The 23,257-nt window shown below is 35.6% G+C and overlaps 1 protein-coding gene across 2 annotated transcripts in view; it reads left to right on the top strand.

Annotated features, from left to right (window-relative positions):
* The window catches only part of CYSLTR1 (cysteinyl leukotriene receptor 1), a 42,816-nt gene extending 24,100 nt beyond the window's left edge, over window positions 1–18,716 (top strand). Inside the window, exons 2-4 of one of the 2 annotated variants that reach the window (XM_059384558.1) lie at window positions 8,934–9,139; window positions 11,276–11,356; window positions 14,637–18,716. In XM_059384558.1, the coding sequence (XP_059240541.1) occupies window positions 14,664–15,686 (1,023 nt within the window). In that variant the 5' untranslated portion in view covers window positions 8,934–9,139; window positions 11,276–11,356; window positions 14,637–14,663 and the 3' untranslated portion in view covers window positions 15,687–18,716. The remainder of the gene's footprint in view (window positions 1–8,933; window positions 9,140–11,275; window positions 11,357–14,636) is intronic. The other variant, XM_059384560.1, reaches the window with a different exon arrangement.
* The last annotated feature ends 4,541 nt before the right edge of the window (window positions 18,717–23,257 follow it).

Genomic DNA, 23,257 nt, shown 5'->3' on the forward strand with positions numbered 1-23,257 from the left:
TTTTGATGGCTGCATAGTATTCCATTGTGTATATATACCACATCTTCTTGATCCATTCATCCATTTCATAGCATTCTTGTCAGAAGAAATGTATGGTATATGCTTGATATTTTTGAATTTGTTGAGACATATGTTTTGGGCTAATACATGATGTATTATGGGGAATGTTTTGTGTGTACTTGAAAAGAATGTGTATTCTGCACTTTTAGGATGGAATGTACTGAATATAGTTATTAAGTCCATCAGGTCCAATGTGTCATTTAAAACCATTGTTTTCTTGTTGATTTTATGCTTAGATGACCTGCCCATTGATGTAAGTAAGATGTTAGAGTCCATACTATTATTATGTTATTACCAATGAGTTCCTCTGTGTTTGTTATTAATTATTTTTTATGTTCCAGTGTCCCATACTGGGTGCATAATTATTTACAAATGTTTTATCTTCTGTTTGGATTGCCCCCTTGATTATTACATAGTGCCCATCATTTTTTTGTCTTGTTAAAGTCCTTGTTTTGAAGTCTATTTTGTTTGATATAAGTATTGCTATTCCTGCTTTCTTTCCACATAAATTTGCATTATAATTTCTCATTCTTTCACTTTTAATCTGAAAGTGTCTTTAGGTCTAAAATGAGTCTTTTGTAAGACACATCTCTAAAGGCAAGGGAAACAAAAGCAAAAATGAACTTTTGGGACTTAATCAAGATAAAAAGCTTCTTCACAGCAAAGGAAACAGTCAACAAAACAAAAAGGCAACCTAAAGAATGGGATAAGATATTTGCAAATGACACTATAGACAAAGGTTGATGTCCAAGATCTACAAAGAACTTCTCAAACTCAACACCCAAAAACCAAATAATCAAGTCAAAAAATGGGCAGAAGACATGAATAGACACTTCTCCAAAGAAGACATACAAATGGCTAACAGACACATGAAAAAACTGTTCATTATTAGTCATCAAGGAAATTCAAATCAAAACTGCATTGAGATTACAACCTTACACCAGTTAGAATGGCAAAGATCGACAAGGCAAGAAACAGCTGTTGGAGAGATTGTGGAGAAAGGGGAACCCTCTTACACTGTTGGTGGAAATGTAAATTGGTACAGCCACTTTGAAAAATAGTCTGGAGTTTCCTCAGAAAATTAAAAATAGAGCTATACTGTATCCCAACAATTGCACAACTATATATTTACCCCCAAAGATACAGATGTAGTGGAAAGAAGGGCCATATACACCCCAATGTTCATAGCAGCACTGTCCACAATAGCCAAACTGTGGAAAGAGTCAAGATGCCCTTCAACAGATGAATGGATAAAGAAGATGTGGTCCATATACACAATGGAATATTACTCAGCCATCAGAAAGGATGAATAACCAACTTTTCCAGCAACATGGACGGGACTGGAGGAGATTATGCTGAGGGAAATAAGTCAAACTGAGAAAGTCAATTATCATATGGTTTCACTTATTTGTGGAACATAAGGAATAGCACATAGGACATTAGGAGAAGGAAGGGGGAAATGAAGGGGGGAAAATCGGAGGGGGAGACAAACCATGAGAGACTATGGACTCTGAGAAACTAACTGAGGGTTTTAGAGGGGAGGAGGGTGGGAGAATGGGTGAGCCTGGTGATGGGTATTAAGGAGGGCACATATTGCATGGAGCACTGGGTGTTTCATGCAAACAATGAATCATGGAACACTACATCAAAAACTAATGATGTGCTGTACGGTGACTAACATAACATAATTAATTAACTAATTAATTAATTAAAATGAGTCTTTTGTTGGCAGCATATACTTAGGTCTTGTTTTTTTGTCCATTCTGACACCCTATGTCTTTTGACTGGCGTGTCCATTTACATCAAAGTAATTGTTGATAGATAGGTATTTGTTGCCATTTTATTACTTTTTTGTGTTTTTTTTCTAGAGATTTTCTCTGTTCATTTCTTGTCTTTCTTTCATATTTCCTGGTTTTATTTAGTGATATATTTGGATTTCTTTCTCTTTATTCTTTGCATATCTTTTAGTGGGTTTTTTAAATATATGGTTACCATTATACATGTATATAACCTCTTCTGTACATAGCAGTCCATATTAAGTTGATGATCATTCACATTTGAACCCATTCTTTTTTCCTTTACTTGTCACATTTTTGGTGTGTGTTATTATATTCTATATCCTTTTTCTGTGTGAGTCCCATGACTAATTTTTACAGAAACACTTATTTTTACTGCTCTTGTGTCTCCTGCATTTATGTTGTCACGTTTTGTCTCTCCTTTCCACTAAAGATCCCCCTTTTATATTTCTTGTTGAGCTGGTTTAGTGGTCACAAACTTCTTTAGGTTTTATTTGTCTGGGAAACTCTATCTCTCCTTCGATTCTGAATGATAGTCTTGCTGGGTAGAAGATGGCTGGCTTCAGATTTTTCCCATTCAGCACTTTGAATATATCATGCCACTGCCTTCTGGCTTGCCAAGTTTCTGTTTATAGATCTCCAGCTAGCTTTATGGGTCTTTCCTAATAAGTTAAGGAATACTTCTGTCTTGCTACTTTTAAGATTTTTTTCTGTATCACTTTTCAAATTAATTTCAATATGTCTTGGTGTTACCTTTGTTGATTCTGATGGGAGTGCTCTGTGTCTCTTTATCTGGATGTCTCTTTCCTTCCCCAGATTAGAAAAGTTTTTCAGTTGTTATTTCTTCAAATAAATATTCTGCCCCATTTTCTCTTTCTTCTTATGGGACTCCTATAATACAAATGTTATTACATTTGATGGAGTAATTGAGTCCCCTAAGCTTATTTTTATTTTGTATAATTCTTCTTTCTCCTTTTTGTTCAGTTCCATTGCTTTCCATTACTTTGTCTGGGTCATTAATTTGTTTTTCTGCCTATTCTAGCCTGCTGTTCATTCCATGAAACTTGATTTTAATCTCATTTGTTACATTCTTCATCTCTTTGATTCTTTTTGGACTCTTTTATCCCTATGGTAAAGGTCTCCCTTATGTCTTCTTTTCTCAAGCCCAGTGAGTAAACTTATGATCATTGTTTAAGTTCTCCATCAGACATTTTACTTATATTTGTTTCACTTAGGTCTCTGGCAGTGGCCTTATCTTGTTCTGTCTTTTGGGATAAATTCCTCTGTCTTCACATTTTGTCTCAGTCTCTGCTTTCTTCTTTATGTTAGAAAAAATGGTTTTATCTCCTGCTCCTGAAAGTAATGGCCTTGTGAAGAAAAGATCATGTAGTTCCCAGGGCCTGGTGCTTCAGGAAGTAACTCCAGTGTGTGTTGTGTGTTCTCTGTTGTTCTGTTCTGGCTTCTCTAACCTTCAAGTCTGTCATCTGCAGAGGTTTTCCTTGACTGCTGTGGGCAGTGTTTGGTCCCTGGCCTTTGTGGAAAATTTTAGCTAAGCGTGCTCTTGTCTGCTTATGCAATGAGACTTATCACCACCTCTACTGGAACTGAAGCCTTGCAAAATTCTCTGGTCTGTAAAATGGTGTGAGGAGGGATTTGTGCTAGTCTTCTGGTGGAGGTACCTGCCACCCTGGGACTGAGGAAAGGGTGACAAAGAAGGGCAATTCCACAAGAGCACAGGGGAGTGGGGCTTAGTGTAAGCAATTTAGGCAGCCAGTATCAGTGCTCTGCTATTTGCTCTAGGTGGTTCTGTGTTTATGCTGAGGGGTGGGGGAGGGAAATGTTGCCAGCCGGCAACTTTTTCCCTGAGAGGTATCTCCATGAATGCTGCATCTCAATGAAGTGCTCTGAGAAGAAATAATAATCTCTTCACTGTGTGCCCCAAGTGCTCTTTGTGCTCTTCAGATTGCTGTTTCCACCCTGTCTGCCAGTTGTTTGCCTGTCTTCTCTGAAGGAGCAGTGCATTGCTTTCAGGGCTCTATCCCAGCCAAGCATGCTGACCATTTAAATACTAGGCTTTAAGCCCTACTGGTTGTAAGAACTCTTGAAATTCAGCCCCTCTTGTTTTCCACACCAATGGCTTTGGGGGAAATTTTTCCTTGTACATTTCCTTGTGTGTTCATCACTTTCTTGCCCTTCTCCAAGGACCATGGCCCCTTCTCCTCCACAACACCCACAGTCTATTTCTTCCTTAAACCACCTCTCAGCACTTCCTGCCTTCTTCAATATGATGTTTCCCCTCCCCCTTTCTGGTTTTTTTCTGTCTATCTTCAAGTCAATTTCTGGAGTATTTAGGATAATTTGAGAACTATCTAGTTGTGTTTGTGGGACAAGGCAAACCTAGGGCCCTCTTACTCAGCTGCTACCTTTCTGCTCCTCATTTAGTATTTACTACAAATTGATCTTGTATTTTTACCAATCTTTTAGATATAGAAATACAGAAGTTAAACTTAGAGATTCAGTTTCCAACCTTATCCTTAAAATTTCTGTTCAACCTCAGTAAGTTTAGTTGAATATTTAATAGTTTGACGTAATTTAGACAGGACTCAATAGACATTTCATTTTATTCTATTCATGACAAACAATAAGCCATTAATCAAATAATTAAAACAGAAGAGTTTTGCTCAATTAAATTAAGTTTAGTTAAGTTTTCATCTGCCATTGCATAGTCATAATCCATTTCCATTTCACTGTATTCACTAAGAATAGATAACTAGGGATGTACTAGCCAAAGTCTCAAAAATGTATACATTCCTGAGAAAAAATGTAACTGCATTACTGTTCTGTGACATTTATAGAAGTAAGGCATAGTCTGTTCCTCCACACTAAAGGCTACCCAATATTGAACAACTGGATGATCTAATTCCCCACTGATTCTTTAATGGCATTTTGTGCCTTTTTAAAAGAGCTTCTTTCCATACTGGAAAATCTTGCCTTTATCTGGAAGCTTTCAGTTTCATTTCTAGCTTTTCCTCTAGGATAACCAGGAGACTTCACCTGGACTCTAGGCAAAGATTTCTGATCATCTTTTTATGTTGGAGCATTTATATGCTGACTACAACTGTTTCACTCACACCTTACCAGGAAAAAAAGTGTCTGAGAAGAAATGAACACCCACTTGAAGAACTTTAACCAATTATCCTTAGATTTCTATGTATAAACCCACACTTCTATTGCTGCTACTCTTTGTAGATTTTTCTAGCTTGCCTTTGGACAACACTTTCCTCCCTAGAAAATCCCTCCTAGACATTTCTTCTTTGGAAGGTGGAATTTAAAGATGGCTCCAGGATTCTTCCTCCCTCGTGAACAACTCTATAAAATCAACTCCCCTTGAGTGTGGATGGGACTACAAATATGAGGGAATTTCATTCATGTGTTAGAGTACCAATCAGTTGGCTTTCAGTTAACCAAACAAGAAGTTATCCTGGGTGGCACTATTTAATCAGGTGAGGCCTTCAAAAGAAGACCAGCCCCCAGCTCCCACAAAAGACCTTAAGTTAATAGAAAGAATTCAGAAATAATTGAACAGAGAGATCACTCTCCTGATATCCTGGAAGAAAGAAAATCAAATAACCATGTTGTGAGAGAAGAGGGTTATGTGTCATGGGCCTGAGGGTGACCTCTAGGAGCTGAGAGTGGTTCCTGGTCAATAGTCAGCAAGAAAACAGGGCTTAATCATACAAAAACAAGAAATAAATTCTGCCAACAACCAGTGATCTTGGAAAAGGATCCTTAGCCTCCAGTGAGGTCAGAGTTCTGGCTGACAACTTGATTGCTGCTGTATAAGACCCTAAGCAGAAGACCCAGATAACTCATACCTGAACTCCTAAACCATGGTAACTAAGAGAAAATAAGTTGGTGTTGTTTTACGTTTATGATAATTTGTTATACAACAATAGAAAACTAATATATCTTCATTCATCCTTTTTTTCTTTTTATTGATAATGGTTATCTAAATGGAGACCAAAAAGTCTGATTAAAAGTTTTAAGCCTCATATATTTTTTCTAAACTCAATATTCTATTGTAAATGTATTCTCTAAGGTCACCACTGGCCTCCTAATTACCAAATCCAATCACTATTTTATGAATTTCATTCTCTTTCATCTTTTGGAAACATTTAAAATCAATGCCCACATTCTTCCTAAGATTGTTTTTAAACCTAAATATTTTCTATTTGGACATTTCTTCAAATTCTAAACTTTATTTTGTTTTTTAGATTTTATTTATTTATTTGACAGAGACAGAAGGGCACAAGCAGGGGAGCGGCAGGCAGGGGGATAGAAAAGCAGGCTCCCCACTGAGCAAGGAGCCCAATGTGGGGCTCAATTCCAGGACCCTGGGACCATGACTTGAGCTGAAGCTAGATGTTTAACCAACTAAGCCACCCAGACACCCCTCAAATTCTAAAATTTAAAATAAAGTGAGTTTATAACCTCCTTGTGGAATTTGGGATATTTTAAACAATTGTAGTCCTCTTGCTTATCCATGATATAAACTGAAGAAATTTTCTGCTACCCCTCAACACCATAACCTACATCTACCTTTCTCAAAAACACACATTTTTTAAAACCAACTTATCTTAAAATCAACCATGTTCCTTTTCCTCTAATTTTGAATTATTTCACTGTCTTCCTATATTTTGGAAAACGTAGTAGACTCTGTAATTTTCCACATTATATTCCTGTTCCTTATAGAATGTATATCTCTTTCCTTATGCAGATTACTTTGTTTTTTGGGCACTTAATAACCCAAATAAGTGAGTCCTTTTCCCAAGTAAGAAGATTTATAATTTGCTTTAGTCCAACAAAATACAATCATAGTGTAAAGTCCCCAAATTTAGATTAATATAACTATTAAAAATTTTCTCACAGTCTTTTGGGAGCCAAATTTCAGAAGTCAGATCATCTCATAAGACCATTTTAGAGTCCAAAGGCCAGAACACAAACAAACTCCTACCTGTCATTCTGTTGACCAAAGTTGGCCCTGGCATCTCCCCTGATTAGGATTATTAGAGATATCAAGTATACTTGATTATCTCCAAAGATATTACTTAAAAGCAAAAAAATGTTTATGATTTGTTTAGACTGGATCAATAACAAGGTCAAAATAGATGTTTCATTGCTCAAAATATGGTTCAAGTTGTGCAGGGCTGGAGGTAGGCCTGGGGGGAAGGAGTTGGGTAAAAACCATGGATACGTGGAAATGATGACAGGATAACATTAAAAACAACTTAAACCTTGGTACTATAAGGCATAATCTCAGGGAGAAAAAAATCACTGATCTGAAGAGCAGGGATATTGGCTTAATTTGGTGGCTCCCTATACTACACTCAAGGAACATGCCTGTCAAAACAATCAGAATTTTAAATTTGCATGTCAGGATAACCTTGTTCCTGACCCAAGCTTGGCCAGGAGTCACTATTTCAATAATTAGGCTGTCACTTTCATTCTGCATCACATCTTAGTTTGAAAAAACTATACATCCAAAAAGACCGCACAGTTTATTTCAGGGCTCTCCTTCTGACAGCCCTAGGCTCTCCTTAGTACTTACTAGTGGATTTTTTTTCTTTTACCAACTACTAATACTTCTTTGGCTTCTGTCATTATTATCTTTCTCTGTAAGACAGAAGGTTGGATAGGAGACTAAGGTTAGATTGTGGAAGAGGTTGCCTGAAATATAAGGCTGGGATTTTATTATAGTCATTGTAGGCTCTTGAGCAGCCAAAAGACAAGTGCAACCAAGGGTTAAAGAATGACTGGTGTGAAGAATAATTTTAATTTCTTTTAAAAAAGAATGACCGGTGTGGCAGTAATGTGTAAGATGATTTTGAGGCAAAAAGGCCTGAAATTAATAGGGTATGAAAAACCTCTCCAGGAATTACAAACAGTTCAGCATGGCTAAAATACAAGGTGCATGTAGAAAATAGGTAATTATGTCATCTATGTATGAGGTAAGGAGAGCCAGAAGCGAAGAAATAGTACCAGTAATGAAAGAGAATGAAGAAAACAAAGAGTAAAATGTAGTATCAGATAGTCATTTAAAAGAAATTAAGGCTTGTTAGATACTTTGCAGGATAGATGTCATGTATTAGCCGAGATATGGATGGATGTATTGTTGGCCCTGCAACCCTAACACCATATGATCAAGCATGAGGGGCATCTCATAGGAAAGATGACAAAAAGGAAACAACAAATATGACTTTAGAAGTTTCTCTGTTAGAAGATCTAAAGAATGGCCATAACAAGAGATGTTATAACTTGTTATTATATACCAAAAGGGGTAAGGCCACTGAGAAAATGTCCTAGAAAGTGGGACGACTTTACATCATAAGATTAGCAGTTAGTTTAGAAACCACTGTCAAAGCTAGAACTTTTGTGTTGCCTTTAGAGGCCCTGGCCAAATTTGTATCCTGAGAACAGCTAATATAATCAAAGAGGAATGGGGTATTTCTCTCAGATGTTCACTGAAAACTCAGGGAACAACTACTAGTTTTAAATCAAGCTTGCAAACATTAGTTGCATTATTGAAAATATTATTTAAAAACCAGGCTTTTGTCCATGTTCCTCTTCACTAAAGCCATAGATCTCTCATCTTACTTGCTCTTTTGTTCCTAAGATTAAACAAGGGAAAAAAATTCCTTTAAACCAAGGAAAATGATACCCTACCCTTCATAGATTTCTAGAATGGCAAACTGAAAGGAAATTCGGAGACATATAATATAAACCTATTGAAATGAAGATAAGTGAAGAGATCGTAGGGAGGAAGTAATTTACTCAAGTTTGCACAATTAATCATCCACGATAGCCCAGGGTATGATCCAGGTCTTGGGCCTATCAGTCCTACAAACTTTCCACCATGTTCATTGTCTTTCTCCATGCAAGGATTCCCTCTGATTTTGGTAAAACATCACTAAAAGCTTATAGAAAATTGATTAATTCAAACCAACTGATATTTAAAACACACTGAACTGTTCACAGCATGAAATACAGAAAGAATAAGACTTGGTTATTGCTCTTTAGGTCTAGTGGAATTGGTGTGGGAATTATGACTATGACACAAAACAATAAATGAAAATTATCAAGAAAGTAAAAACAAAACACTGCAGGACATCAATGGAGAAATGTACTAAATTGGATTGAAAGGAAGAGGAATGGTTTTTTGTTTGACCGGAAATAAAAGAAGAAGTACTATTACTACCTTCACTTAATAGAAGACACCAGCCAAGGTAGGTAGATCCCCAGCTCTACCCAGACCACACTTAGTACAAAATGTGTAAGTCATTCTTGTTTATAGGTAGTTCCAGTGCAGCAACAATAAAGAGTATCATATGTGAATTGGGACCTTGTATTGTCAGATTATTTCTGAATCTCTTACTTCCCTCATTCACTGGAGCTTGCTTGACCAGGTTATAGGTTCATTGGAGGCTAAAGCTGAAGAAAGAATACACAAACACACACACACACACACGGATTTAAGGTGACCCAAACAAAATATCTAAATAAAACCTAAACTAAATAATTAAAATAAAAAATTGTATATCTACACTTTCACTTATTGGCCTGATGTCTACCCACCCAATCACCCAGATAAGAATGGTAGAATCCAATTTTAGCAGAAGCTAGTGCCAGAGACAAGAGTCCTCGAGGAAACTAGAAAAAAAAAAAGGCAAAGAGTGAAAGTATTGAGTGCCTGCTATATGCAAAGCTCAGAATTTCTAAAAATAATAATAATAATAATAATAATAGAAGATATGTCAGAATCCCAAATTTGAGGAAACACTGTTGCCCAAACAATGTGACATGTAATCTCTTGTGCATGTACCGTGAACTAAACTATAACTGTACAACTACCATGGATATGGATAACTAGTACATTAGCCTGGTAAAACTACACTTCTCATAGATGGGTCTTAGAAGCTCAAAAACTTTCTTTCTCTTTCCACACTAGGAAAAAATATAAGCTTTGACTAAACACAAAATTGTGACAGAGTAAAGTTAATTTTCTCCATAGATGAGTGAAATCATACAATTTTAGGCTCAGATTTTTTTCATTCAATATTCAGTCAGTATACCTTTATTGATTACAGATATCTAGGGCAAGCTAAACAAAAAAGAAAATTTATTGACTAAGTAAAAAAATAAAAAGCCAACTCAGTTTGACTAGTTCCTCACCTGCAGCCCATACTTCACCCAGACTGCTAGTAGTAAGTTACCTATAACAATTCCTTATTGGGAAAAGAAGGGAAATTCAGAAAGGGAAAATAAATTGGAGAGGATCTAAAAAATGGTTATTTGAATACAGAGTGGATTCATTATTATTTTTTTATTTTATTATTATCAGAGTGGATTCAAACAGCAATATTAGAGCTGTAGGTTCGTATTCCTACTTTTAAAACTTGTCTCCATTTTATATTTTTAATTTCCTTTATTTTCCATTTGATTTTTTTTCTGCAGAATTCCTTTAGAAAAGTCTGGTGTGTTGATACTTGCTCAGGATAAACTGAAAGATATTTATTTTTTGGTACTTAGGCCACAGATAAATGAAAAGTGGCCAGCCTATGTGGTGCCCACATTCAGGGATGAAAATTGCCATAGGGAAATAAAAATTGGGGAAGGGGGGGGGTGTTCAGGTTGCTACCATTTCACAAAAGCCCTTATTTGTTTATTTCTTGGAGATTTGTTACACTTCATTAGATTTTCTGATATAGTTTAATTGAAGAGAAGAAGCATATACTCATGAAAATTTAACAATACAAACTATAAAACAGTTGATTTCTGAAGGCATATAAATATGCCAAATTAATGATATAAACAATAACTGATACTGTGAGATTTTAGGGAAAAGGGCCCAAGATATTCTAATCTATAATTCCTTCAAGAAAAACTGTCCATAAGCCATTCCAGATATATATATTTGATATTTTTAATGTTCTAATGCTTTTTCCTAAAAAAACAGACCCTTATATATGAACTTCCAAATTATTTTTCCTTTGAACTTATTAACAAACATTTTAGAAGAGAAAATAGGAGAAATATCATGGTTTCATAGAGAGGAGAGTATTTTTATAATCCTGGGTTCATCTTTAGACACAGAAGCTACTTGCACACAGCAACAAAAATTTGTGATCAGCCCTGGTCCATACTCAAAGTTCCACCCCCATCCCCTGGGGATGTAAAAATGATAGTAGAAGAAAGAAGGAGGCATGGAAGGAATCAAATAACTAGACCTAAATCTGTCAGTAAAGCTGTGATGTCCCATGACACACCCTGGATCTGTACTTAAGGCCACTAAGTTCCCATGACCCTTCTGGACTCCTTCTAAGGTCACTGACTTTCTTTTCAATCTTGTGATTTCATTTTAGGCTTCATCTGAAATTACATCATAAAAAGCACTGACCACTAACTAGGAACATTCGTGAAAGGCACTGCAGTGTCAGAAAGAGGTATGGTTCCACTTTCCAAATCAATCTTGTTTCTTCAACTTGCAAATTATCTTAACAAAGTAACTTCCTTTGTCATCTGCACAAAAAAATTAATTTTCTGTTTATTGTTTGTTTATATTGATCAATTAATAGCCCATTTTCTTTGTTCTAAGATAGTTCTTACCATACTATATTATAAGTTTTCCATACTTCTGAGTTATCACCCCCCACCCAGACTTTGAGCTGCTTGAAGGCAGGGATAGGAATTAGGTATCTCTGAATTCATATAGTGTGGGTCTCATTATTTGGGGATCACAGTAAATTCTATAAAAATAAATTAAATGCTGTCTAAGATAAGCAAAGCCATAATTTGTGAAATGAGTGGCTTAGACTACATGACCTCTATCCTTCTATGAGTCATTACTTGTTTGAACGTTTTACAATTTTCTTTTTATGACCTAATACAAGTCATTGATTTTACTTAGTTATAAATAAACAGTTGAACTTAAGATACCAACATTACTAGGAAAGTTTATTTTGGTTTGTAAGGACTGGAAAATTTATTAATGGGACTAATGACCATCTGCTGTCCATTAATTTATCAATTTTATTTGGCACCTTTTATTCAAAGATCTGGAATGTCAAATTTATAATATTTAACACAAAAACAAATAAATGATTATTCCATGTCAAGATATAATATTTTTCAATCTTACAGTTAGCATTACGATTTAGTTCCTTCCTTAATACCTTAAGAAGCAACTTTAGGCGCTGAGGCTGGAAAGATTTTAAATGATACTGGAATGCAAAGATAACTCTAAGTGGTTTTGAATGATAAATAATAATTTTAAATGACAAACTTGTTCATCATTCATGTATTCATTCACTCAGTTAGCATTTGTTGAACACTTATGATCAAAGTACGTATGTCTTAGCCTTGTGTGACATGCCTTCTTATATATCAACCAGATAGTCTATAAGGGAAGATAACATATACATACAAATCATTGATCTGAAAGAGAAATTTAGAGTTCTCTAGAAGGGAAAATGATAGAAATTACTGTGGAAGGAGAATGAGGAAAGTCTTAAAGTCTTCACACCCAAAAAGGGTGTAATTCGAGTTTGTGGAAAGAGTATTTTAGGCAAGAGAAATGGCATGGAAAAAAGTCAGGTGAGAAAACATGTAGCACATGTCCCTAGCATAGTATAATAGTTGTTTCATTGAATTATAGGGTGTGCAAAGAAGAAAAGTGAGAGAGAAGCTAGGAAAATTTAGTTGAAACTAGGCTATAGAGAGCCTTAAATACCATGCCAAGAAGTTTGGATTTTATTCTGAAAGCCCTCAGGGACCACTGAAGTTTTTAGAACAGAATATGATAGAGCTGGAAGAAGCCCCAGTATATGGACAATTTACCTAGAGCTTTTAGAAAGATGTTGTGGGGATTGATAGTGATAGGAAAGACAGATGGTAATTAATCTAACACCTTTCAAGTGTAGTTCTCAAAGGGTATAGCAAAAAAAAAAAAAAAAAAAAAAAAAAAAAAAACTCAACAGCGCCATCTAGTGCCTCATCATAACTGCACAATTTGTGGAAAACCTAGCAACAGGGCTAACAGAGAAAGACTTAAGTTTAGGCAGTTTCCCTCTTTTCCACAATTGCACTTGAGTTCAGGGAACCAATGGTGACAGAGGCAGGTAACTGGAAAGCAAACTGAAAAATAATGCAGAAGTTGGGAATAGTCAACTCATTTATCTCTTTGACCTTAGGTATCCACCCTCAGAATGATTCATCCTCAATTTTTTGTCATATACCAACAGTCCTTGGTGAAAAATTATGACATTTTTCAATTAAAGGAAAAAATGAAACAACTAGCTAAGTAGTTAGCAGTAGTAAACCTGGAAGTTATATCCCACCTACAACCACTCCCATAGCTGTTCATTTCATTATTTCTAATTCAGGGACAAGATCAATCCCCTCCATTGTTGGGAGTTCTTGCATGTTCAAGCAGTCTTGCCACCTTACAAACCCCAACTTTCTTTTACTCGGGAGAAAGAACTGTGTAAAACCAAGAAATCAGACTTTAATCAAAGATTATCCACACAAAAAAAAGGTTATCCACCATATTCTATATTGATGAGTTGCTCCCACTTTCTTAAAGAATTAAAGAATCTGGAGGAACACTAGAAATTATTTTCACATTGTCTCATCCCTAGGCCTAGAGCTATCTGATCAGAGCTTGTTTAATGCCTTAATTGACTATCTTGATATAGTTTAACTAACCTAGACCAAGTAACAACCTCTTGGTATGAAAGAAATGACCATGCATTATTGAATAGTATGGCTTTGAGAGTGAGTCTAGGAAGAAAGCAAGAATAAACAGCTGTAACAATATCCTTACCCAGAAAGTATATTTTAAATAGTTATGTTACATCTTTCCTCAGGGCCTTAACTTATGGTGCAGATTTTTTTAATTTTTTTTTTTTACCACTTTGGAACTTGTTTCCCTCATTAAAACAATTAAATGAGCATCAACCAGCAGATGTTACCTAGGAAGCCCTTTTCTTGAAGAAACCAAGTATTTTCTTTTTTTTTTCCTTTAAGATTTTATTTAATTATTTGACAGACAGAAATCACAAGTAGGCAGACAGGCAGGCAGAGAGAAGGGAGGAAGTAGGCTCCCTGCTGAGCAGAGGGGTACAATTCGGGTCTCAATCCCAGGACCCTGGGATCATGACCTGAGCCGAAGGCAGAGGCTTTAACCCACTGAGCCACTCAGGCTCCTCTGGGAACTGAGTATTTTCACCTAGATTTTATTCTCCAAGAAAATTCAATGCTCTTCCAATACATAGATGATGATAGATAGATAGCTGTAGATAGATAGATGGATATGTGGATATTTATATTTATGAAAAATGACTATCATTAAAGATTTTATCTAATAGAAAAACTCAGTTAAAAAGGAAGATTTACAGAATAGCCTAGAGTAATATGACTTAAAGGAAAAGCAGAGCTATCCTGGCTAGGTTTTGAAGATTGGAAGGAAGTCCATTAAACAAACTTGGGTGGGAAAGGAGGGAAAAAGAGTTTTCTTGATGCCTATAGGACCCAAACCCTTCTCCTGGAAGCAAGGTGCTGCTGAATCCCTCTTTATTGCCCCACCATCTCTGATTCCTGCCAGGGTCAAAAAGTATATATATGACAATATAAAATGAAATCTTAATAAGCCCTGTAATTTATTGTCTAATAAAAATTGACAAGGATATATACATATATATATATATATATATATATATTTTTTAGGTACCAAGGAGACAGTCCTAGAGAAACATGGATGGAGTCGGGAATCTGACATTATCTGCTGCCAATAACAACACGTGCAATGACACTATTGATGACTTCCGCAATCAAGTGTATTCCACCTTGTACTCTATGATCTCTGTTGTGGGTTTCTTTGGAAATAGCTTTGTGCTCTATGTCCTCATAAAAACATATCACAAGAAGTCAGCTTTCCAAGTATACATGATTAATTTAGCAGTAGCAGATCTACTGTGTGTGTGTACACTGCCTCTCCGTGTAGTCTATTATGTTCACAAAGGCATTTGGCTTTTTGGTGACTTTTTGTGCCGTCTCAGCACCTATGCCTTGTATGTCAACCTCTATTGTAGTATCTTCTTTATGACAGCCATGAGCTTTTTCCGGTGTATTGCAATTGTTTTTCCAGTACAGAACATTAATTTGATTACACAGAAGAAAGCCAGGTTTGTATGTGTTAGCATTTGGATTTTTGTGATTTTGACCAGTTCTCCATTTCTTATGTCCAAAACTTACAAAGATGAGAAAAACAATACCAAGTGCTTTGAGCCTCCACAGGACAATCAAGCTAAAAATTATGTTTTGGTCTTGCATTATGTGTCATTGTTTATTGGATTTATCATTCCTTTTGTTATTATAATTGTATGTTACACAATGATCATTTTAACCTTACTTAAAAATTCACTGAAGAAAAATCTATCAAGCCGCAAAAAAGCTGTAGGAATGATCATAGTTGTGACAGCTGCCTTTTTGATTAGCTTCATGCCATATCATATTCAACGCACCATCCACCTTCATTTTTTACACAATGAAACTAAACCTTGTGATTCTGTTCTTAGAATGCAAAAGTCAGTGGTCATAACCTTGTCTCTGGCTGCATCAAATTGTTGCTTTGACCCTCTCTTATATTTCTTTTCAGGGGGGAGCTTTAGGAGAAGACTGTCTACATTTAGAAAGCATTCCTTTTCCAGTGTGACTTATGTAACCAAGAAAAAGGGCTCTTTGCCAGAAAAAGGAGAAGAAACATGTAGAGAATAATTTAAATCCATTTCCAATGAAAATCATTGAAAAAAGTTTCCCAAATATTACCTCAAATTATCTACAAAAAATGAGTATTTCCATTAATAATTTATAAGTACCTAACTGCATGTATTCCTATAAATATATCTCATTTATGAATCCACGCTGTTAAAGGTCCTAAGGATATTTTAAGTTTTAAAAATTCAGCCCACAACTATTTTTTTAAGATTTTTTTATTTATTTATTTGACAGACAGAGATCACAAGTAGGCAGAAAGGCAGGCAGAGAGAGAGGAAGGGAAGCAAGCTCCCTGCTGAGCAGAGAGCCTGATACGGGCTTGATCCCAGGACCCTGGGATCATGACCTGTACTGAAGGCAGAGGCTTTAACCCACTGAGCCACCCAGACACCCCTCAGTCCACAACTATTAACTAAATTATAAGTCGTTTTTTGATCATTCACTGAAAGGTGAAGAACATTTTTGTCTTGGCATTGTAAAAAATGGATCTGAGACCAAAGTTTTTTCCCTCAAATAAAAGCTTCACAAAGGATAAGAACTAGTCCTTTAAGATACAAAATTAGCAATTAGTCCCCAATCACTCTAACATATTCTTTTGCATGCGTGCCGTTAGATGAGAACTGGAATGATCCAGGAGTTACATAAAATGTCCTGTCACCCTCTTCCTTTGTAGTATTGAATGACTAGGCGAAGTAGGGCCATTTCTTCCAAAACAGAATATGCAAGTGCTAGAACACCCTAATATGCAGCCAAATGGCCCTAAAGTTTCCAGGTTGCATATTGCAACCTGAGTAGTATGAACTTGGTCAAAAGCTAGTTTGTGTCCAATTTCCTTCTGCTCCTGACCCAGGCCCTCAAAAGAGAATGATGGAGTTTTTGTTGCTTATTGAAGTTCTTACAGGGAATTCTCTCCCTACAATTCTTCCTTAAGAACCAAACAACTGACAGTCCCATATATGAACAGAAATAATTTAAAATTTATCTAAAGAAGAGGGAAAGGATTTTACTTTTCTACAGACTTATTGGGATCAAAACTACCTACAGTGGGTTTTTGAATAAAATCTGAATGTTGATACTATAAGTTGTTTTGGAAGAACTTATATTTATGTAACTATATCAGAGATTTTGCTCTATGACATGCACTTATGCATGGAAGTTAATTATAAGTTTTATTATTATTTTATACTTTTTCTTCTCTATTGGCAAGTAGATAGAAATATCAAGATGTTTATGTCGGGTTTTATATTACAGTGGAAGCTTTGTTCTTTAAACACACCAACTTGGTTGAGGCTGAAATATAATATTCATGGGCAAGCTTCTGCTGAAGTGTGGTCTGTTCCTTCACTCTGTGTTTCAAAAAGCATATTACCTCAGAGAAAATGATAATGGTGAAGAAAAAATCTATGAAAGGATTCTATCTGAATCTTCCATGTGTATGTTATTTCTATTTCACTTCTAATGTCGCAACCCTTTAGGAAAACACTCAAAACAAAAAGAAAGAGGACCTCTAAGGCATAGTATATCTAATTGGTATCCATTTATTTTTAACATACCTGAGATTTGGCAGTATCTACATTTTATCCTATACCATTTTTTTCCCTGTTTGAGGTGAAGATCAAACATAATACCTATCAAAACATTAAGTCCTCATTTCTCGTGTTCTTAGCTTTCTGCTATTCCATAAGTATAGTGTAATGGAAGAACACTACATTGGAAGCCGAAGACCTGGTTGCTAATCTGGTCTCTAGTACTTACTAGTGGTGTAACTTTAAGCAAGTGACATGAATTCTGATTTTCAACTTCTTCATTTGTAAAATGGTAATAAAAACACTTGTCTTGCCTTTTTTTACAGGGCATTTTTGAAACTCAAATGTGATCATAACATACATATGTATATTAACATTCATATGTTAAAGTTTTACCTTTAATTCTACAGTACTTATAAATGGTTTTGTTACTTAAATATACCGATTCATATTTACAACATCGATTCTAAAGTTTGAAAGATTTAGAACAAAATATGGGCATAATTAAATTCTAATGCAAATTTAGAAACCTTTTGTCTTACTTATTCCCACTTCTGTGTTTTCTTATGTTCTCACTTTTGCTAGCAGTCCCACTTTCTCCCACAGAGAAGCAAACCAACAATCTAACCACAAATTTGTTTCTATTCTTTAGATCATTTATGTTTATATCTTGTATGAAACTGTTTAATAATTATTTTCTAGTTTTTTCTTATGTGTAAGTATTTTCTCCCAAAGTGGACTTAACACTTTATGGAATTATCAATTCCTTGAGGTTGAAAACTATGCCTTTAAATCAGGGTACTTAATTAATGACCTTTTATTCTGTTTTAAGTATTTTATTTATATCATCTCATTTAATGTTTATAATTGCCCTGTGATATATATACTATTCTTACTCCTATTTTTCTGATTTAAAAACTGAGACACAAAGAAATTAAGTAACTTGCCCTTTGTCAGACAGCTAGTAAGGATCAGAACTAGGATTCAAATCTAGGCAGTCTGACTCCAGAACTCAGTTTCTTAATTTGCTATGCTTTCCTGCTGAACCATTTTCTACCTTCAAAATAAGGAGTAAAAGTGAAGGTTTTTTTAAATGATTTATTTGTTTATTTTACAAAACAGGTTTAAATAACTATATGCTTAATTTTTTAGATACATGAACACAAGTACCCTGAACTAAAGCCTATGATTTTATTTGGAAAAACATCTTAAGAATATTATATACTATCCTAGAATATTGAATTTGAAGGACTTTAGTGTTTATAATTTCTAATGTCTATATAATACTCTGTGGCATTACCATGCCACAGTCTTTACATACATTCCTTTGGTTTCTAATAGTCCTTTGAAAATACATCAGCTATTCCAGCTCATTTTCATTATACATTTGGTGTTTTTATTTTGTTCAGCCAAGAGTTTCAGCATTCAAAAAATAATGTCAAATATTAAGGCAATGCTTTGTATTTTATTCTCCAGAATAAACATAAATGGTTTTGTATACTCATATCAGACCATAAACTTGGTTCTCTTTGTTGTCAAAATATCCTGGCTTTCACTTTAATAATATGATTTTTCATTTTTAATTGACTTGTAAATGGTCTTTTGAGATAAATATATACTTCAATATCTAACTTTACTATCCCTTTAGTAACTACAACAGCAAAAAATTTAGAAGCTTTGAAGGTGATATTGGACTTCAGAGCAATGTAAATTTGTGGGCCTTTTTCAGTAAGCACCACTGCACCAGAGGTAGGAAAAGAAGCACACTTGTTTTATTCTTCATGTGCACAACCTGGGTTAGAATGCCTTTGTCTGATACTAAAGGAGCAAAATTGGGGAGAGCTTGGGAAGATAGCAGAGTAAGAGGATCCTAAGTTCACATGCTCCCATGAATACAAGTAAATAACAGCCATATCATTGCAATTAACCCAGAAAGCAAACTGGCAGAACAGATTCTCCACACCTAACTGTAGAAAGAAGGTCACATCAAAAATGGTGACAGAGGCAAAGACCCCTTTGGTAACAAAACTTCTGGTGAGACTAACTACAAATGGGAGGTGTACCATAATTTCAAAGAAGGGAGAGGAACATCCCCCAAGCCAGGAACCCCAGACATGAGGAACCTGTAATGGGAAGACAAGTCCACTTAACATTTGGCTTTGTAAACAAGTGGGACTTAGCTTCATGAGTTGTTACACTCAGTGGGGCTTGACTTCAGGTACTTTAAAAATCACCAGGCTCAGCTCTGGGAAAGCTGGAAGGAAGAAAATGAATCCCTGCCCTTAAAGAAACAACATAATAAACAATTCTGGCAAGATAGAACATAGAAGCAGCTGGTTGGTGGTTGAAAACAGCTGGATATATGAAAAAGTGATTTATTTACTAAACTGAGAACATTCACTGGGGTGGGGGCAAGGATCTTAAAGAGATTTATCCAAGAACAAAAAATCTGGCAGACACCATTTCTGTAACCCACCTCCAACCATGATACCCAGATACCTTCAGGAACCAGCATAAACAGTTCCCACATAGCTTACTAACACCAAGATCATCCCACCTATGGTCTCCTACAGACTTGCCCCATCCAACCCAACCCACTTGGCAGGAGTTCCTCCAAAGTATCTGTGGCCAGTTCTCATCCAATAAGCCCCAGAGGTAACTAGTACCACTCCAAAGTGATACTTGCCTGTCCTGGAAAAAGAGGAAGATAACATCCCACACCAGTTCAACTACACCCCCAGTAGTGGTCTGAGCAGACACCTGAACTGACTGTTGGCCCTGCCACAAAAAAAAAAAAAAACACCTCACAGAAGGAAGCATAAGGAGAGAACACTGTAGTTCAAAGTCACTGAAAACTCAGCAGATCTACTGAGACAAACATGTGGTCTGACAGCAGGACCTGCCCACCAAGAAAATCCTCTCAGGAGACAACACAGCAATAGCACCCTACAGTTCAATGCAACCTAAGCCTCAGCAAATGGCTGAGGGAAGACTTCTGGTCTGATGCAAATATAAGACCAAAGTGCCTCAGACTGGCCCCTTAAAAGCACAGGGGACAAACCATGCTTGCAACAGCACAAAGAGCCATTGCAGCTGAGTGGACTGAAGGCAAACACAACTTAAACAGAGTAGTGCACATGCAGCACACATAGAAGACAACACTGAAGCACCTGGTTCTGGTGAACAGGGAACATGAAACTACAGGGCACTACAGGACCTCTTCTTCCCAAGGCCAATAGTTTCAAGATCTGAAGATGTAGCTGATTTTCCAACCATAGAAACAAAGAGAAAGTAGATAAAATGAAGAGATAGAAGAAAATGTCCCAAATGAGAGAAAAGGAAAACAAACAACCAAAAAGCTAAATGAAAAAGAGATAAACAATATACCTGATAGAGAATTCAAAATAACGGTCATAAAGATACTAACTGGACTTGAGAAAAGAGTAGAGGATCTCAGCAAGACATTCAACAGAGATAGAAAATATTTTTAAAAATCAGAGATGAAGAATAGCAGAATTAACAATATATAAGAGAGAATATATAATAGACTAGAAAATGCACAAGAATGGATCAGTGAGAAGGAAGACAGAATAATGGAAAGCAATAAAACTGGACAGAAAAAATAATTAATTAATTAATTAAAATAGGTTAAGGTAAGTCAGCAAAATCAATCATAATAACATTTGCATTATAGACATACCAGAAAAGGAAGAGAGAGAAAGGGGGCAGAAAATTTATTTGAAGAAATGATAGCCGAAAATTTCCTTAATCTGAGAAGGAAAATAGACATCCAGATGCAGGAGGCTCAGAGAGCCCCTATCAAAATCAATCTAAGGAGCACCACTCGAAGATACATAGTAATTAAAATGGCAAAAGTAGTGATAAAGAGAGAATTTTTAAAAGCAGCAAGAGAAAACAGTTACATACAAAGGAAATCCTATAAGGCCATTAGCTAATTTTTTAGCAGAAAATTTGCAGGCCAGAAGGAAGTGTCATGATATATTCAAAGCACTGAAAGGAAAAAACCTGCAACCAAGAATATGCTATCCAACAAAGCTATCATTCAGAATAGAAGGAGAGAGGGCGCCTGGGTGGCTCAGTGGGTTAAGCCGCTACCTTCAGCGCAGGTCATGATCTCAGGGTCCTGGGATCGAGTCCTGCATCAGGTTCTCTGCTCAGCAGGGAGCCTGCTTCCTTCTCTCTCTCTCTGCCTGCCTCTCTGCCTACTTGTAATCTCTCTCTGTCAAATAAATAAAGAAAAAAAAAAGAATAGAAGGAGAGATAGTTTCCCAAATGAACAAAAATTAAAGGAGTTTATCACCACCAAACTAGTCTTACAAAAAACTGTAAAGATAATTATTTAAGTGGAAAATAAAGACCATAATCAAGAGGAAGAAAATTGGGAAAGTAAAAAATTTCACTACATACCAGTATAATAAAAATAGTAGATTAATCAATTATAAAACCAGAATAGACATCAAAGCACAAAAGCAGCAAAATAAATCATATCTATAAAAATAACTCAAGGGCTTTAAAATATAAAAGGATGTAAAGTACATCATTGGGGGGCAGTAAAAAAAATTTAGTGCTTTTAGAATGGATTGAAACTTAATTGACCATCAAAATAAAATAGACTGCTATATGCATAAGATGTTATATATCAACCTAATGGTAACCACAAATCAAAATTTGTAATAGAAATGCAAAAAAAGGAAAAGAAATGTGAAAAATCATATCACTAAAGAAAGCCATTAAACTACAAGGGAAGAGAACAAGACATGAGTGGAACAGAGCTCTACAAACCAATCATGAAACAAGTAACAAAATGGCAATAAGTACATACCTCTCAATAATTACTTTGAATGTAAATGCCTTAAATGTTCCAATCAAAAGTCATAGGGTGACTGAATGGATAAAAGAAAGTATAGGCAATAATCACTTTGACATCATCCATAGAAACATTTTTTTTCTAGATATGTCTCTTCTGTCAGGGGAATCAAATTCAAGATTAAACTACTGGAACTATACCAAAATAAAAAGCTTTTCAACAACAAAGAAAACCATTAACAATGCAAAAACACAATCTGCTGAATAAAAGATGACACATATAAATTATGGATCCAATAACAGATTACTATCCAAAATATAAAAAGAACTTATAGAACTCAACACCAAAAAAAAAAAAAAAAGAGTCCAATTTAAAAATGGGCAGAAGAATTTTCAAAGTCATGGATGGAGCTAGAGTGCATTATGCTAAGCAAAACAAGCAAGTCAGAAAAAAGACAAATAATATGATTTCATTCCTACATGGAACTTAAGAAATAAAACTGAAGAACCTAGGGGAAGGGAGGAAAAAAGAGAGGAGGCAAACCATAAGAGACTCTTAACTCTAGAGCACAAACTGAGGGTTGATGGAGAGGAGGTGGGTGGGGGATGAGCTGAGTAGGTGATGGGTATTAAGAAAGGAATTTTGATGAGCACCAGATGTTATATACACTAAACACTACTTCCAAAACCAATATTATACTACATGTTAAATAACTAGAATTTAAATTAAAACTTTAAACAAACAAAAATAGAAGGTCCTTCCACTACTTGTCTGATTTATACTTATGAAGAATCTTGGAGAATAAAGAGAATATTTATAAAACAATATAAATAAATAATAATAAATAAATTAATGTAATTTTTTTAATTTTTATTTTTTATAAACATATATTTTTATCCCCAGGGGTACAGGTCTGTGAATCGCCAGGTTTACACACTTCACAGCACTCACCAAAGCACATACCCTCCCCAATGTCCATAACCCCACCCCCCTTCTCCCAACCCCCCCCCAGCAACCCTCAGTTTGTTTTGTGAGATTAAGAGTCACTTACAGTTTGTCTCCCTCCCAATCCCATCTTGTGTCATTGATTCTTTTCCTATCCACTTAAGCCCCCATGTTGCATCACCACTTCCTCAAATCAGGGAGATCATATGATAGTTGTCTTTCTCTGCTTGACTTATTTCGCTAAGCATGATACGCTCTAGTTCCATCCATGT

This window comes from Mustela nigripes, chromosome X (genome assembly GCF_022355385.1).
Source record: "Mustela nigripes isolate SB6536 chromosome X, MUSNIG.SB6536, whole genome shotgun sequence".
Classification (NCBI taxonomy): Eukaryota; Metazoa; Chordata; class Mammalia; order Carnivora; family Mustelidae; genus Mustela; species Mustela nigripes.